We start from the raw sequence: 15597 nt of genomic DNA on the forward strand, positions 1-15597 counted from the left end.
TTGTGGAGAGACCCATGTGGCCAGGAACTGCAACCGAGCCAGTGAGGAACTGAAGCCCTCAGTCCAAGAGTTAGCAAGGAATGAAATCTTGCTAAAAGAAGTACTTGAAAGATTGGAAGATGATCCCCCATTTGGTCAAGCCTTCAGAAGAGAATGCAGCCCTGGTTGGCACCTTCATTGCAGCTTCTTGAGAGATTTTGAGGCAGGAGCAGTCAGCTAAGCCACACCCAGATTCTTGCCCTTCAAATACTGCAAGATAAATGTTTGTTGTTTTGAGCCACTAAATTTTGGTGTAATTTAGTATGCAGCCATAGTCAACTAATGCACCCTTCCTAAAAAAGAGGAGGAGTGCGCCATCTACTACCAGTGCACAGAGAGTCAAGTGGATTCCTACGGACTGTTTTTCAGCCACTATCCTCCATATAATCCTTTACTACTGATTGTAACTCTCCTTCTTGGCTTTCTACTATACTGGGATATTTGTATTTTATTTTTTACTGGGGAAGATTTGCCCTGAGCTAACATCTGTGCCAATCTTCCTCTATTTTGGATGTGAGTTGCCACCACAGCATGGCTGATGAGTGGTGTAGATCTGCACCAAGGATCTGAACCCACAAACCCGAGCTGCAGAATCAGAGCATACCAAACTTAATCACTATGCCATGGGGCCAGCCCATGGGCTATTTCTAAAAACTACTGTGTTGATGTTTTAGTAGTATTACTGATATTTCAGTGTTTTAAGAAGTCTGACATCTAAAACTTAAATATTTTGGGACAAACCCCAAGATATATATGTTACTAAACTTTTGAATTAAGCAAAGGATCATTCTTTCAGAAAGTCTTCTATCTCTGTAATGCTGAATAGGAAGGAGAAGATAATAGTCACCAGGAAAAGCTTCTAGGGCAAGAATAAATCATACTTTAGTTCAAAGATTTTACAAACCAGTGAACTATGAATGTAACACTGTTACTATAGATGACAGCAACCATGCATTTGAATCTCAATTTATACATGATGAAATAAAATGACAATAATAATAACAATGAAAGCAAATCAAGAATTGTCTTAAAAACAAAAATGAAAACTCAATGTGAGCAGAACAGCCATCAAATTGAGTTTAAAAATAGACATGTTCAAAAAGGTATTCACAGGTATTAATTATGATAAGGGACCCAGTTGGAAATAATTGGAGTTTGCTTATAAATATCTCTTCCCTTCTACACAATCAGTATAGAATCTGAAATGCTTATTTTTGCTGTTGGAGAAAAGAAAGCACAGAAATATATTCTTGACTCAATAATGAAACAACTAGCTTACTTTGTTAAGATAGCACATTGTAAAAAAGACAAGTATTATTTTGCTTTCTTTTATGATGATTAACTATCCTTTATTTTACACAGTATTTACTTTATATTTTGAATTGTACTATATTTTCATTGACTGTATATGCCAGTGATTTATATCAGACTGATAGTGTGAGTTTAGTATATATTGCATAAGGTTATTTTTATTTGATCCGATGAAACAGTCCTGTATTTGAATTACATTCAATATTTAATTTCATATAATTTTTAAAAATTAAGAACTGTGAACACTAAGAAAATGCTGTTGTAAATATCAAAAGACTGAAATAAATGTGAAAATATTGATATTGCTATTTTGTTTCAATAACTAAACAATAGCTAAAATTTTGATTTAGTAATCTGAGAGTTGTTCTAGGATCAGGAGCATCTTTAGAGTACCTAGAAACACTTTGCCTTAATTTATCCTTTGGTTTTCATTTTAAATTGAGGATCATGATGTTATCCAGAATACACATTTTCAACCTGCGCATAAAACATTTTTTTTGTATAATATATCATAAAGATTTTTAAAATGATATACTTCCTTGGTTCCAGATTATACATCTTAATCTCTCATGCTGAAAATATGGTAAACTCATCTGTAGATTATATTCAAAGCTAGGTGATATATTTATGGTCAGAAAAGGCAAATAAAGTACTTGGAAAATTTATAGACCTCAAAGTTTTAGCATTGAATCACACAGATTCAGACCATTAAACACATTAAATATCTTTTTTTCCCCCACCAAGAAGATGTGTTTTCCTATGCGGAAATAGAGGGGAATTCCATTAAACGTTGTTTTATTATTTTTTGTATGGGTTCTTTTATGGGGGGCCATATAGTATAGACTAGGAGTACAGGGGTCTTTTTCAGTTTAAGACTAGCTTTGCAGGCTGTATGGTCTCAGTCGTAACTATTCCACTCTGCTGTGCTAAGTGGCAAAGCAGACATAGACAGTATGTAAAAGAATGAGTGTGGCTGTCTTCCAATAAAACTTTATTTATGAAAAGATGTGGTGCGTCTGGCCCATGGGCCATCCTTGCTAACCTGTGGTATAATGGAATGTTTAAGCACGGAGGCTTTGAGCCACTCTTCTGGAGTTCAGATCCCGCCTCTACTTCTAACTAGCTGTGTAAACTTTAGCAGATTACTCAATTTCTCTCTGCTTCACTTTCCTCATCTATGAAATAGGAGTGATCTTAGAAGCACTTACCTCTTACAGATGCTGAGAGTAAAGTGCTAAAAACATTTCCTGGGACAGGGTAAGTGAGCGGTAACTTCCAGCCACTGTTTTTCTCCATTTCTTTATATGCGTTAGCGTTCTTAAAGTTACAACAAAGATTCACAATATTTAAAAGCCCTTATTTTATTTATTAAGGCAAAATATTTTGTGTTTTCCCTGATATTCATGAATCAAAGGTTTTGTGTATCATTGTCAAAGTAACCAGTGCATATTCCATATATATTCAGAAGGATTTTACCCTCAATTTGCAGAGGTTTTCAGAGACGGTTGAGGAATTACCCCAATGGCACAGTCCTTTTTGCGCAATTTATTTTATTTATGTGTTTAATCTGTGGTGAGTCAGGGAGCATGAAATGCTCTCTGAAAAATAAAAGGCTCACCAAAGGATTATAAATGAATTCTTTCAGGGTCCTAGGACATCACTTGGAAAGATGAGTAGTACTTAGGTAATAAATGTGACACTTGGGGGCCTGAAACAGATAGCTTGTCTCATATAGATAATTCCTTTATACCCAGACAAAACTTACTTACTTACTCTATCTTGTGATCAAATTCCTTAAGTATTTCTACACAAAGGAGTTTCCTCTTTTGTGAAATTTAGTGGCTTAGCTATTATACTAGCCATTCTTTCCATAATAGGGTGAGGCGTGTAAAGGAGACTGTCATAATATTAACATATTTCAAAAAAACACAGATTTTTCTTTCCGTTTTTTAGCTTAGAAAACTAGCAGTGCCTCACAAGTTAACTGAGGTATTGAAACACAGAAAACAATGAGTTAATTTTAATAGGGAAATTCTAAAGTTTGCTATGAGAGGGTTTGGGAGACATAATCACAAAACAAAGAAATTCTAGGAAATTTACCTCCCCACCCCTCAGCATAGGTTCACGTAGTCATCATCATACAATTTTTACTTCTGTGTACATGTGAGAAGGATCGACAAAGTTTTTGTCAATAACTGGAGCAATAGCTTATTATATTTTCTTTGCTTTGTTTCTGGAGGTTTGAATCAGAAAACATAATTGTAGAAAAGTTAAAAATCAGGGGTCTTCCTATCTTATATTTTCCCCAAATATAAGCATTTTGCTGATTCACTTACTCCTTTGGGAATAAATAGGATCTTTCAGTGTGGGACCTTTGGCCAAATCTGTCCTTCCTTGAAAGAGACTAGGAGCCAAAAACACTCCCTAACACCGGATGTGTTTGTAACTATGTCCTGTTTGGGTGGAATTTGAGACTAGGAATCCTTTTGTCTCTTACTGGCTTATGGGAAAAGGTATTGGTGGTAGTGATGGTTTCTTGGAAGCAAGGCTTAACCAAATAGAGGCCAGAGGGTCAAGGTAGGGAAGTCAGGTAAGTAGGTTTGGATGCAGGGTAATTGGTGGGGAGTAGGGGATGAATGAAAAGTCCAGGAAGAAAAACAAGGTAAGTAGGAGAATCCCAGAGAAGAATAAATAAAGTACAGATTGACATCCATATAGAGGGTTAAGATACTGATGACTCCTCAGAATTTGCTCTGAGAGTCCTCTGCAAGGTCAGTTAGCCATGTTCTAAGGCTAAAGCCATCAGTCAGCATCCGATACCCAGTAGGACTGATTGAAGGATTTACCTAATGGATCAAAGTTTAAATCCTGTGAACAAGGGACAGTTTGGAGGGTTTGTGTCTGTTTATCCAAAGACATGCTGTTAGGAAAGACACGCTAAACCAGATTTGGACATCTTGTATATACATTTTTTCATCTTCACAACTAATTGTGTGACTTGGGGGCTTTCCAGTTATTTATCATTCTGTAACAAACCAGCCCAAAACTTAGTGGCTTAAAACCAGAGTTTATTATTGTCTCTCATAGTTCTGTGTCCTGACTATGCTCAGTTCGGTGTTTATCACTTTGAGTCTCTAAAAAGTGATTGCAATAAAGTGGGTATGCTAGGCTCTAAGTCATTTGAAAGTTCAAAATGGCCCTCTCACATGGCTGCCAATTGATTCTGGTTGCCATCTGGGAGCTCAGGAGGGAATGTAGACCAGTGGCTTGGGCCTTTCTCATAGGGGCTGGATGAAAGGCTTCTTATAAACTAGCCTTAGAAGTTCCTGAAATCCACTCTGCCACATTCTGTTGGGCAAGTAAGTCAGGAAAGCCAGGCTGTTTTCCAGGGAAGAAGGATGAGACTTCATCTGTTGTTGTGAGTATCAGGATTAATGTACAGTGAAGAAAGCAGTTTGATGGAGGCCATCTTTGGAAGTTCTCTACCCCCGTACTACAGAAGCTTCAAATTCTTCATCTCTAAAGTTAGGGAAGACTAGATAATATCTCAAAGGCTTTGGAAAATTAGCTTTCTGGGTTTCTATATCCTGTATGAACATGCTTACGTGTTACCTTCCGTGTGGAAAATTCTCATGTAGCACCTTACAGATTTATTTGCTTTCTTCCTTTGCTCCCATCATGCTTTGAACAGATTTCTCTTCAAATACTCCATTCTCCAGTGCAGCTAGTTTTCACATTAGATTCTGAGCTCTTTGAAGTCACAGGCCATATATCACTCAACTTTCTTTTTCCGTAGCATCTATTGGAAGCACAATAAATGCTTATTGGAATAATTGAAAAAAACAAAATCACCAATCTCTGATATATCCTTGGAAGGTGAATAAGATCACACTTTATGTACATCTGGCTTCAAAAGTCAGAGTACACAATGAGTTCCTAATAGATTGCTTTCCCACTTCCTATTCCTTATGTTATAATCTTCCTTCAAGGATATACCACATATTTTATTCAAAAATTCCATTTTCATATGATACCAGTTTAAGAAAGATATTTGTTTATAGCATTATAATAATTGACGATAATCACTAGAATGTTTTCCTGGGTATAATAATAACAGATGCCAATTTTTAAGTGTTTATTGTGAACTAAAGACTATACTAATATTTTAAATATGTTATGTAATATAATCTTTACATAGCCTAAAGACATTATTATTATATCAATTTTAAGAAAAGAAAACTTAAGGTCAGTTGAAATATCATAGTAAGTGGTAGATAGTGCATTCTATCTCAAAGTTTTTTTCATCAGAAATCTCAGTCTTGGTCCCGATGTCCAATTATATCTTCCTCTTTGTTTTCCTTTTTCTTTTTTTAATTCTAAGTCATTAATTGAAATTGTTAAACTAGGATTTGAAAATTTGTATGAAGATAATTTTATGTTTAAATCTTCATAATTATTATTTCTGGCATTTTCTCGAATTTTGATTTTTATTATAATTCATTCAAAATTTGAAACATTATTAATGACATCACTAATAAAACACTTGCTTTTAAGGTATTCAGTTTTTTAAAAAATTAAAAAGGATATTTTATACAGTGTTTCACTAATGAAATACAATTTCTAAGTACTTAATACAATAAAATATGTTTATAAATAACTTAAGGCAAAAAAATGTAATATCAGCTGGGACCCTGGCAATTAAAAGAAAGACTAAGAAAGAACTGTTATAAGGGACTGTCTCCTTGTTGAGTATCATGTGGAGCTGACGCCATCACTTAACGGGAAAATTCGTTGCAAAGACACTTACTGTAATGACAAAGTGTCAATCCATATAGTTAGTAATACCATAGCTGAACTTATTTATTTATTTACTTTGTCTCTGGGACTAAGATTTCTACATTTCTGTGGTCATATATAAAGTAGTTCTGCAAATCTTGAAAGAAATCTTATCAATCTTATATGACATGGATTTTTTTCTTGGCAAAGCTATAATTGGTTAAAATACATCTGCCTTATCAGATGTCTCATATGACTAAAATATTATTTAAATGTCATTTAAATGTTATAGACAGACACTAATGAAATGAATCTCTATAGCAGATTCACCTATTTATGATATATATACATTTATGTATATATGTATTTCAACATATGTGCATGAATATATATATTGTGTGTGTGTGTGTATATGTGTGGTTGCAAATGGATGACTATATACAAAGATCCTGTAAGAAATCCCAGATATTCTGATATCAGACTTCAGATATGGAAGAAGTACTGTGTAAATATTATCACCTAAATTATTTTAGTGTAGATTAACCATAAAATTCTATACCTCACCAAGAACTGGACTGTCATATTGTTAGGACGTGACTATGCTGTATGAAACATACCCACCATTGATAATCATCACGTTAACACATTTTATTTTTGCAGTGTCTCTAAAAGTATTAACTCCTGTGTCTCATTTAATAATTGTGTAGTATTTTTCTATAATTTAAAAATACTTTGTGGCAGTTTACCATAAACTATAGAAGGCTTTGGAAATATAGGACAAAATTGTGTCCATCAGACTTCAATAGTATCTCTATTGATTATTATTTAAAAGTGGCATACTTTGCTAGCAATTTCATTTCAAATATATGTTTCAGTAAGGTTTTATTGCTTGTACAGCTCTTCATAGCCACTGGAGCAAGTTGAATGGCTGAAAAATGGCTAATATAATACTACATTGCTACGCATTGTGGAACTCTAGGCATTAAGATTCTCCCATTTGCAGTTGATCACATATCAAAATCTATGAGGATGCTTAAGTAATCCCTGACCTAGTTTGACAATCTATATTTTTCCTTCAGGCAATGGGGGAATTTATCAGTACAGATGTAGCAGTGAATGAATGAACCAAACAGTTGATCTTTGGATGTAAACTTGTCCTTCCGACCTACTTCATCTGGACAAAGCCTGTATAACCAGTTATTGTCACAGGAAATGCGTTTCTCTCTTCTAGGCATGATGTTTATTCATAGTGATCATCTTCCTAAACTTATACTTAAATTCTGTATTTATAAGAAAATAGATACGCAGACATTTATCTATGAGTTATTTATTATAGCAAGATATTATAAGCAATACAAAAGCACAGACATCTGAAGGGATAGCTACATGACGGTAAATCAACACTAAAGGATATTAGGCAGCCATTAAATAATTTGATGAAAGATATTAATACAATTGCACAGTTCTCTCAGTAAAATGTAACACAAAAAACCCAAGTTGAGTGTATAATATTGTCTCCATATAATAAAACATTTGTGAAGAAAAATCTGTTACTGTTAGCAATCCTTTGTTGTAAGATATATTGATTCATTCGCCTTTATTTATTTCCCAATAACTACATCAGTCATCCTCAAGTAGGTGATTTTTCCCTCTGAGGAGACATTTGACCAAATTTGGTGACATTTCTGTTTGTCACACCTTGAGGGAGGACGCTAGCGGTATCTCATGGGTAGAGGACAGAGATGCTGCTAAACAGCCTGCAATGCACAGGACAGCACCCCTCCTCCAAAACAGAAAAGAATTATCTGGCCAAAAATAGCAGTAATTTAAAAGTTTAGAAACTATGCTCTACATTAAATATGTTTTCTTTAAAATTAGGTAAAATAGAGTATTAAGACCTCAAGTAAAAGTTTAAATAATAGGATACACAGATCAGTTTTTTAATGCAAACCATGTTTTTTGGAAAACTAGAAAATATTGTTTCTTTAAATATAGGAAATTGGCAGAGGTGTACTTTTAAATTCTCATCATCTCTGTAATTCGCTGGCATAAGCTTTGGAACAGGAGTGACGAGAATCCAACTTTGCCTGTTGGAACACTCAGGCTTGATTTCAGTGGTATGAACCTGACTCTCTTCAATTGGGGGCATTTCTCACAGTTGTTTTCTAAATCCCTGGTTGGCTTATTTTGGATCTAAATTGAAGCCTGAGAACAACCAATATTCACACAAAGCTTTCGGAGACAAAAGAAGTTGTGCCTGAATGAACACTTATGTGAAAATACTTTTATTTCTCATCCTGGCAAAATTCCTAAGATTTAATGAGGTGAAACCGTTTTCAGAGAGAAAAAAAAAGTCTAGTGATGCGGCAACACAAAGAGAAACATCTAAAAATAACTAATAGGCTAACTACTTTGCTTTTCTATACTGTATCAAATCCCCACAATGGCCAGACGTTGATGTTGCCCTTGACATAACCAAAAAACCATGCTCATGTTTTACGTTACGATTATCGATTTTTATATAGCAGTGGTCCCAAATTAATGCAACGTGATCATGTTGTTCTGAAGGAAGTCATTTTATGTGATTGAGCTTAGATTTTACCATCATATTCTTTTTTTTATATGTCTGCCTAATTCCTGCTAATCTCTACTGATATTGAATATTTCAAGCAGTATGTGGTGTGTTAAACGTTTTGCTTTTGTGTTATCAGGCTTCAGTGCTAACAATGTCAATTCCACACCTATTCCCCCCCTTCCAGAGCTCTAGTGCTAATTCTATGAATTGAGTCACTATTGTAATAAAAAGTTACCCACATCTTTTTGGGTGGTGCCACTGGTACCACTTCAGAGGAGTTTGAGGTGATAACAGAAATACTTGCCTTCCCACGTTAACTACAGTCATAAATGTAAACTTTTAAAAAGTTCAGTTCTTCTAACATTTGACATTTGTGGGGACAGTTTGGACATCCCTTTCAAAAATGTTATGAGGAGTCTATGGCTATTTCTAAGAAACCAGAAAAACCAAAGGACTTTGTCAGCAGTAATGACAAGTTGTCCAACGGTGATGTTGCTCAAAGATGCTAACGGAGAGGAACCTGGTCCTTCTGATTAGCAAGCATGCTTTACCATCTCCTTTATGCCAGATATTGTGCTAGTATTTTACATTTTTTTATAACTAATCCCTACAGCACCCTTACCAAATAAGTAGGTATTATTTTTCCAAGTTTGGTCGCAAGGATCTGAAGTTTAGATCACCACCTTTTCTAAAGTGATACAGCTAATAAGTGGTAAAGCCAGACTTAAACTTCAAGTTTGCCTGTCTCCAAATCCATTGCTCGTGGTGCTCATTGCCCAGCTTGTTGTGATGCTTCAGGAGAAACTCCAACTCTTCTCCATGTTTGGAATGAATAATTGTCACTTTCCCAAACAATTAGATGTAATCTAAAAAATAAAAGTTATTAAATGAGTGTGTTATGGTCCTCAGCTAAAGATTTGAGAATGAGTAGAACAATTTAATTTGAAAGCTTAGTTTTCCAAGAATTTTCTTAAAAAGAATGTTTTTTAAAAAGAGACTAAACAATCAATGTTGATTTAATTATCAGCGGTGTTATCCTCCCTTAACCTACTCCTAGGCAATTTAGTACAGAAATCAGCAATGTAGATTGCCATAACAGGCTCTTCTCTTAATATAATCCTATCTCAACATAAATATAAGGCTGATAGCAGTGTCTTCTGTGTTTTTTCTTTTTTTCCTTCATGTGAAGTTGGTGAGGTGGGAGTTCAGAAGGTGATGATGGGTGATTAGTCACAATAAGGAAAAACTTTTGTAACAATTTAAAATTTAGAATAGATAAATTAGAGAAGTGTGTTTATCTCCATAATTAAAATACATGCTACATTTTCCTCCTTTTCATCAAAGGATATTAGCAAAGAGGATAGGAGGAAGATTCAAACAATCGGTGCTTGGCCTTTTGGATTCCTTACATTTTGTATCTTTCCATTGGACTGACTTTAGCGGGTCTACGTATATGGAGCTAAGAAATGTTTAATCAAGGATCTTCACCAGGATGTGCTACCCTTTCTTCCTATAGTGAAAATAGATTATTAATTTGAACAGTGAAATCTATTCTATTTACCATAAAAGATGATATGTATGAGGTACCTTTACAAGGCTTTTAGGATGGTCAAAACAGAAAGTAAAATAGTGTTAGTCAATTTAGCTCTGCTTTTGAAAAAAATATTTCAGTATACATTGCCCCACTTTTGTGTTGTATAGTCATATTTATTAAATATATAGTAAACGTATTGTAATGATTCCTTTGCATATCAACAATTTAAACTTTAGACAAGATTTAATTGTGTGCATTTTTTTCAAGCTTCTAATTGCATTTTGATGAACTCTGTAGATATTCAATTAACATGTGACCGATTTACATAAAGCATATTTATACTGTATATGCTAGTGCAGAATCACTTGGTGTTTTCACTGCTATCTTATTCGTTCCATTTACTATTGTATTCGTGGAAATGAACTTGTATAATTGGAAACCGTCAAGATGCTTTTATAGCTTATTAGCTTAGGGTAATTATCTGCATGTTATATTGCACATTGAATTACAATTGAAAGTACTGTATTATAATATTTAGGTGAAGTGACAACTAAAAATAGTTAAGTTGTTATAGTAAACATTGACTTGCAATGAAAATGAACACATTTATTGAAAGACATTTCTATAACGTGTAAACAATGTGTTCCTTTTTGATAACTATTGTTTTTCTCTTGTTCCTTTTTTTATTTTTTATTTTTTTTTTTATAATTTGCTGCTTGCCATTGCAGGAAGTAGAGGTTTGTATTCAGCTTCTGTATTTCATATTTTATTTTAGATTTTATATGAATATTTGCATTTAAATTACTCATATACACTCAATTCACATTATTTTCCCCCTTAGGATGATTATTTCCGCACCTGGAGTCCAGGAAAGGCCTTCGATCAGGGTAAGAATCTAATTATTTTAATATAAAAATATTTACATGTTTATAATCATTGTGCTTTAAACATGATATTTATTGTCTGGTTAGATTTTGAAATACTGAATAGGAGAGCTGAGATGAATGGAAAAATTTATGTAATAATTACTTTCATTTCAGAATAATATAGTTGGAAATAAGTTAATTAGGTATCATGATGATGTCAAGATCTCTCTTATTTTTAGATACATGTCTTAGATTACTGATTTGGCTTCTGAACTTAACTGTACCCATTTTTATTAGTTGATACAAGTCACTTTATCCAGTTTTCAAATATATTCAGGTGCATTCACTAGAAACAGATTTATTTGTGAAAAATTTCAAAATAAATCGCTTTCCTTTCTCATTTTCAGTTAATAAATGCTTTCATTTAAAACAGAGCTGATTGATTTTTAGACTTAGCTGGGGTCCATGTAAGACCCAAAAGGAAAAGCCTTATGTAAAATTAGGGTTCCCTCATTTCTGGACACACAGTTTGCAGTTCTGGTTTGCTTACTTGAAAAGTAAAAGCAGGAAATATGCATGGAAAAAGAAACACTTTCATATGTGCAATGAGAATGGAAACATCAAACTCAATGCAATCATAATTATATACATAAACAGATTTGTTTATTAAGCTGTACAATGTTAGAACCAGAGACTCTTCCTTTTAAAGTTTGAAACAAAAGAAAGTTCTGCTTCATAAAGGCTATAGTAATCTTACAAAAGATATTACTCCGTGAGGTAGTACCACTTAAAAATAGACATCATTTTTAAGAATGAGGTATAATATGTATGTTATTAAAAGAAGCTTAAGGGGGCCTGGCCCCGTGGCCAAGTGGTTAAGTTCGTGGGCTCCGCTGCAGGCGGCTTAGTGTTTCGTTGGTTCGAATCCTGGGCGCGGACATGGCACTGCTCATCAAACCACGCTGAGGCAGCGTCCCACGTGCCACAACTAGAAGGACCCACAGCAAAGAATATACAACTATCTACTGGGGGGCTTTGGGGAGGACAAGGCAAAAAAAAAAAGAAGCTTAAGGTATTTTACTATGTCTCCAAACTTTTGACTTAGTATTTGGGATGAATGCTAGAACAGCCATCCTCTCTGAGTGAGAACCAACCTGGGTAGACCAAATGGAGACTGTCATCAACGTTGATATTAACCTGCAGTCTGAAACAGTCATTCTTATCCAATCCCCCCTTCTATATTAGTTTCTCTCTTCTACACTCCATGTGGTTTCACTGTTAGTATCCAGTATATTTGTGGAATCTGCATTCTAAAATTCTAAAAAAAAATTTTTATTTGGCTACTTAATAAGTCAAGCCAAATGTACTAAAAGACAGGCAATGAAAAAATAATGACATGCAGACTAAGATATATTTGCAAGCTTTCTTGAGAAACGAATTTTTTAGATGGAATCATAAACCTTGAAAAATCAAACTTACCTATGAAATAGATACTAACACTGAAATTTGCCATACTTGGTGCGTACAATTACAATAATGATTTTTTTTTTTAATTTTTATTTTTGTGTGTGTGACAATGTGTTCAATTGCAATTTATCTCTCGTTAAAAAAAGATTTCTATAGAGAGGCTTCCAAACCCTGATATACTGTAAGACTGATTTACTTTAATTTTCTTTCTCTCTTTTTTTTTTAAGGAAGATTGGCACTGAATTAACATCTGTTGCCAATCCTCTTCTTTTTGCTTGAGGAAGATTGTCCCTGAGCTAACATCTGTGCCAACCTTCCTCTGTTTTGTATGTGGGACACCACCACAGCATGGCTTGATGAGTAGTATATAGGTCTGCATCGGGGATCCAAACCCATGAAGCCCAGGCTACTGAAGTGGAGTGTGTCAACTTAACCAGTGTGCCACTGGGTCAGCTCCAGACTTTAATTTTCAGATAGGTTTGTAACCTACTAACTTGTCAGAAATAACATATTTATCAGGCAGAGAGAATATCATGACATGATAATAGTCAGTATTTATAAGGAATGTCCTATATCCAGTCACTATTCTAAGTATTCAGTATATTAGTTTATTTAATCTTAACGAAGACCCTGCCAGGTAGATGTAGAAGGCAAGGCACTGAAAGAAGTTAAGCTCCTGCCCAAGGTCATATTCCCACAAAGTGTCAGAGTCAGGATTTGGGTCCAGGCAATCTGACCCATGAATCCTGTTTCCTAAATGCTATGTGGTATTGTACTCATATACTGGCACTAAAATGAAATAATGGAGTATTAGTGGAATTTTGGAGTTTATATTTTAAAAATAAATATTGTTTTGAATGAACATTAGAAATAGAGCTGGTAGCTTTGTTTCTATATTGTGAAATAATATTTTGCAGACCATCAGACCCTGGGTTTTGGTTGATTGAACACATATAGCTGATAAACATACATAAGAAAGTTTATATCAAAACAAGAAAAATGAAAGAAATTAGATTGAAGGACATGTATTTGTTTTCTGTTTGTTTTTGACTTTGAGTCAAATTAACCAAACTGTTTGTTGTAGATTATACTGAGGAGTGAGAAAAATTACCCTGTTCCCATCTAGTTCTGAATAAGATAGATACTGTGAGTCATTTGGATGGAACAGACTTGAGATATGTTAATTTCTAATATGTTTCTTGTTCTGTATGATGACAGAATCTTCTGTTAAGTATCATTTTCAAAATCTGATTGAGCTGTTGAACATTAAATAATTTAGAAGATTTTTATGAGTATTTATAATTTTTAATATGTTTTTCATTGGTTTATAGACATTAATATCAAACAATATAAGTTGATTTTCCCAACTTTATTTTGTGGGGAGGATTGCATATTTCCTAAAAAGAATGATGAAGAAGCTCCCTTAGCATTATGTTTTTGTATTCTGATATGTACACCATTTTTACTGTATTTCACTTTAAATTATATTTTACTTCCATTTTTAGACTGCCCACAAAAATGAAGAAATTAAATACCACTGATGGAAACGTTAATTAATATTTCGTAATACAAATGGCATAATTTCTCAGCACAAAACTCATTTCTACATACGTGCATAAAGAAGCACACATACTGACATGTATTTACACGTGCACAAAAACACACATTTGCACCTGCAAATTTGCTTTTTAGGTAAGAATCAACTGATCATTCACATAGAGCTTATCTACTTTTGGGTTTAGCTGTGACAAATTTTTCATCCTTATAGATCCTTTTCGTTAATCAGAACATTTCTACTTCATTTTTTTCCACCAAAATAGTAAGAGTTTGGGGAAAATATTTGGTTTTAAATGAATGTAAGTAAAACTATTTGATGAAGGTAAATCTGCTTTAAAATTTAAAACAAACAAACCCAGAACATACTGCTGCCCAAAATGAATTTCTTTGGATTTCTCCGGGTAGCGTTTTCTATGACATTACTTTTTTTCATTACTGTGGCTTATCATGAGTTGACACAACAAAAATCAACTGAAAAATGGTTTTAATGAGGACATGCACCTTCTTGAAAATGGCATAGAAGTTCTATGTTTACTATGACAAATTGAAAGGGGAAATCCATGGATGGACAGATAGTGATAGCATGATAAAGATTTTAAATAGGTTAATAAATGCTTTGGGTAGGTATGCTGTAGTTTTAAGAAAAAAATTTGCTTCTTTTCTTTTGACTATGTTTACTGTGCCTTTGTTTTTGGTCACTGATTAATTTGGATGTGTAGTCGATAGGTCACTGAAATTTTTAGCCATAATCCCTGATGGTTGTTTAGAAAATCTGCTTGTGCTGATGTGCTGTATCTACAAGGATCATCTTTTATCCAAAAGTTATTTTCTCCTGCATATGATATTTACGTGCCTTGAGGTGAAATAGTTGCAGGTAAAAATGTGCTTTCTATGTTTCCCTAATTTTGCTGTCTAGTCCAGCTTGGAGTTGCTCCACTCGATATCCACCATGGCAGTGAATTATAACCAGTGGACTAGTAATAAAGAAGCTGAAATTAAATAGACTCAGAGATTTCAAGACAAATCAGTTTCATGTTATTGATGTGTTTCTCCTGCTTGTGCACATTTCTGGGAATACGGAATTAGAGGCAAGAAATAGCTGTGGCTTTACAGCAGTTCCATTGTGTGCTCTCTTCGTAAACCTGGACCTCTCTGGAAAGGGCAGCCTGACTCCTACTGGACCATTAGGTTGCATCTCATTCAACAAACGTTCCTAAAGAAGTGATGTGCTAGGAAACCATTCCTAAACTCAAGCTGCTCAAAATCTAGCCAGGAGAATAGACATGTGAACAGCTAACCTGGTATCTACATGAGCCAGTCTTTCAAGGACTGGAGGGGAGGGTAAGAAACAAAACTCAGCTGTTGAAAGGGCAGTTATATGCTTAGTCATTTGCTTATCCTTTGTTTCTGTCTTTTCGGGATCAGTTCTTAGATCTTTATCTGATTCCTATAATTTTTCCTATCCATTTGCA

At 34.3% G+C, this 15597-nt stretch overlaps 1 protein-coding gene across 2 annotated transcripts in view; it reads left to right on the forward strand.

Annotated features, from left to right (window-relative positions):
• Positions 1-15597, forward strand: part of SPOCK3 (SPARC (osteonectin), cwcv and kazal like domains proteoglycan 3) — a 456613-nt gene that overhangs the window by 146219 nt on the left and 294797 nt on the right. For both annotated transcript variants that reach the window (XM_070257231.1, XM_023636338.2), the window contains exon 3: positions 11077-11122. In XM_070257231.1, coding sequence (XP_070113332.1) covers positions 11077-11122 — 46 coding nt within the window. The remainder of the gene's footprint in view (positions 1-11076; positions 11123-15597) is intronic.

The sequence above is a fragment of the Equus caballus genome, chromosome 2 (assembly GCF_041296265.1).
Source record: "Equus caballus isolate H_3958 breed thoroughbred chromosome 2, TB-T2T, whole genome shotgun sequence".
NCBI classification, from domain to species: Eukaryota; Metazoa; Chordata; class Mammalia; order Perissodactyla; family Equidae; genus Equus; species Equus caballus.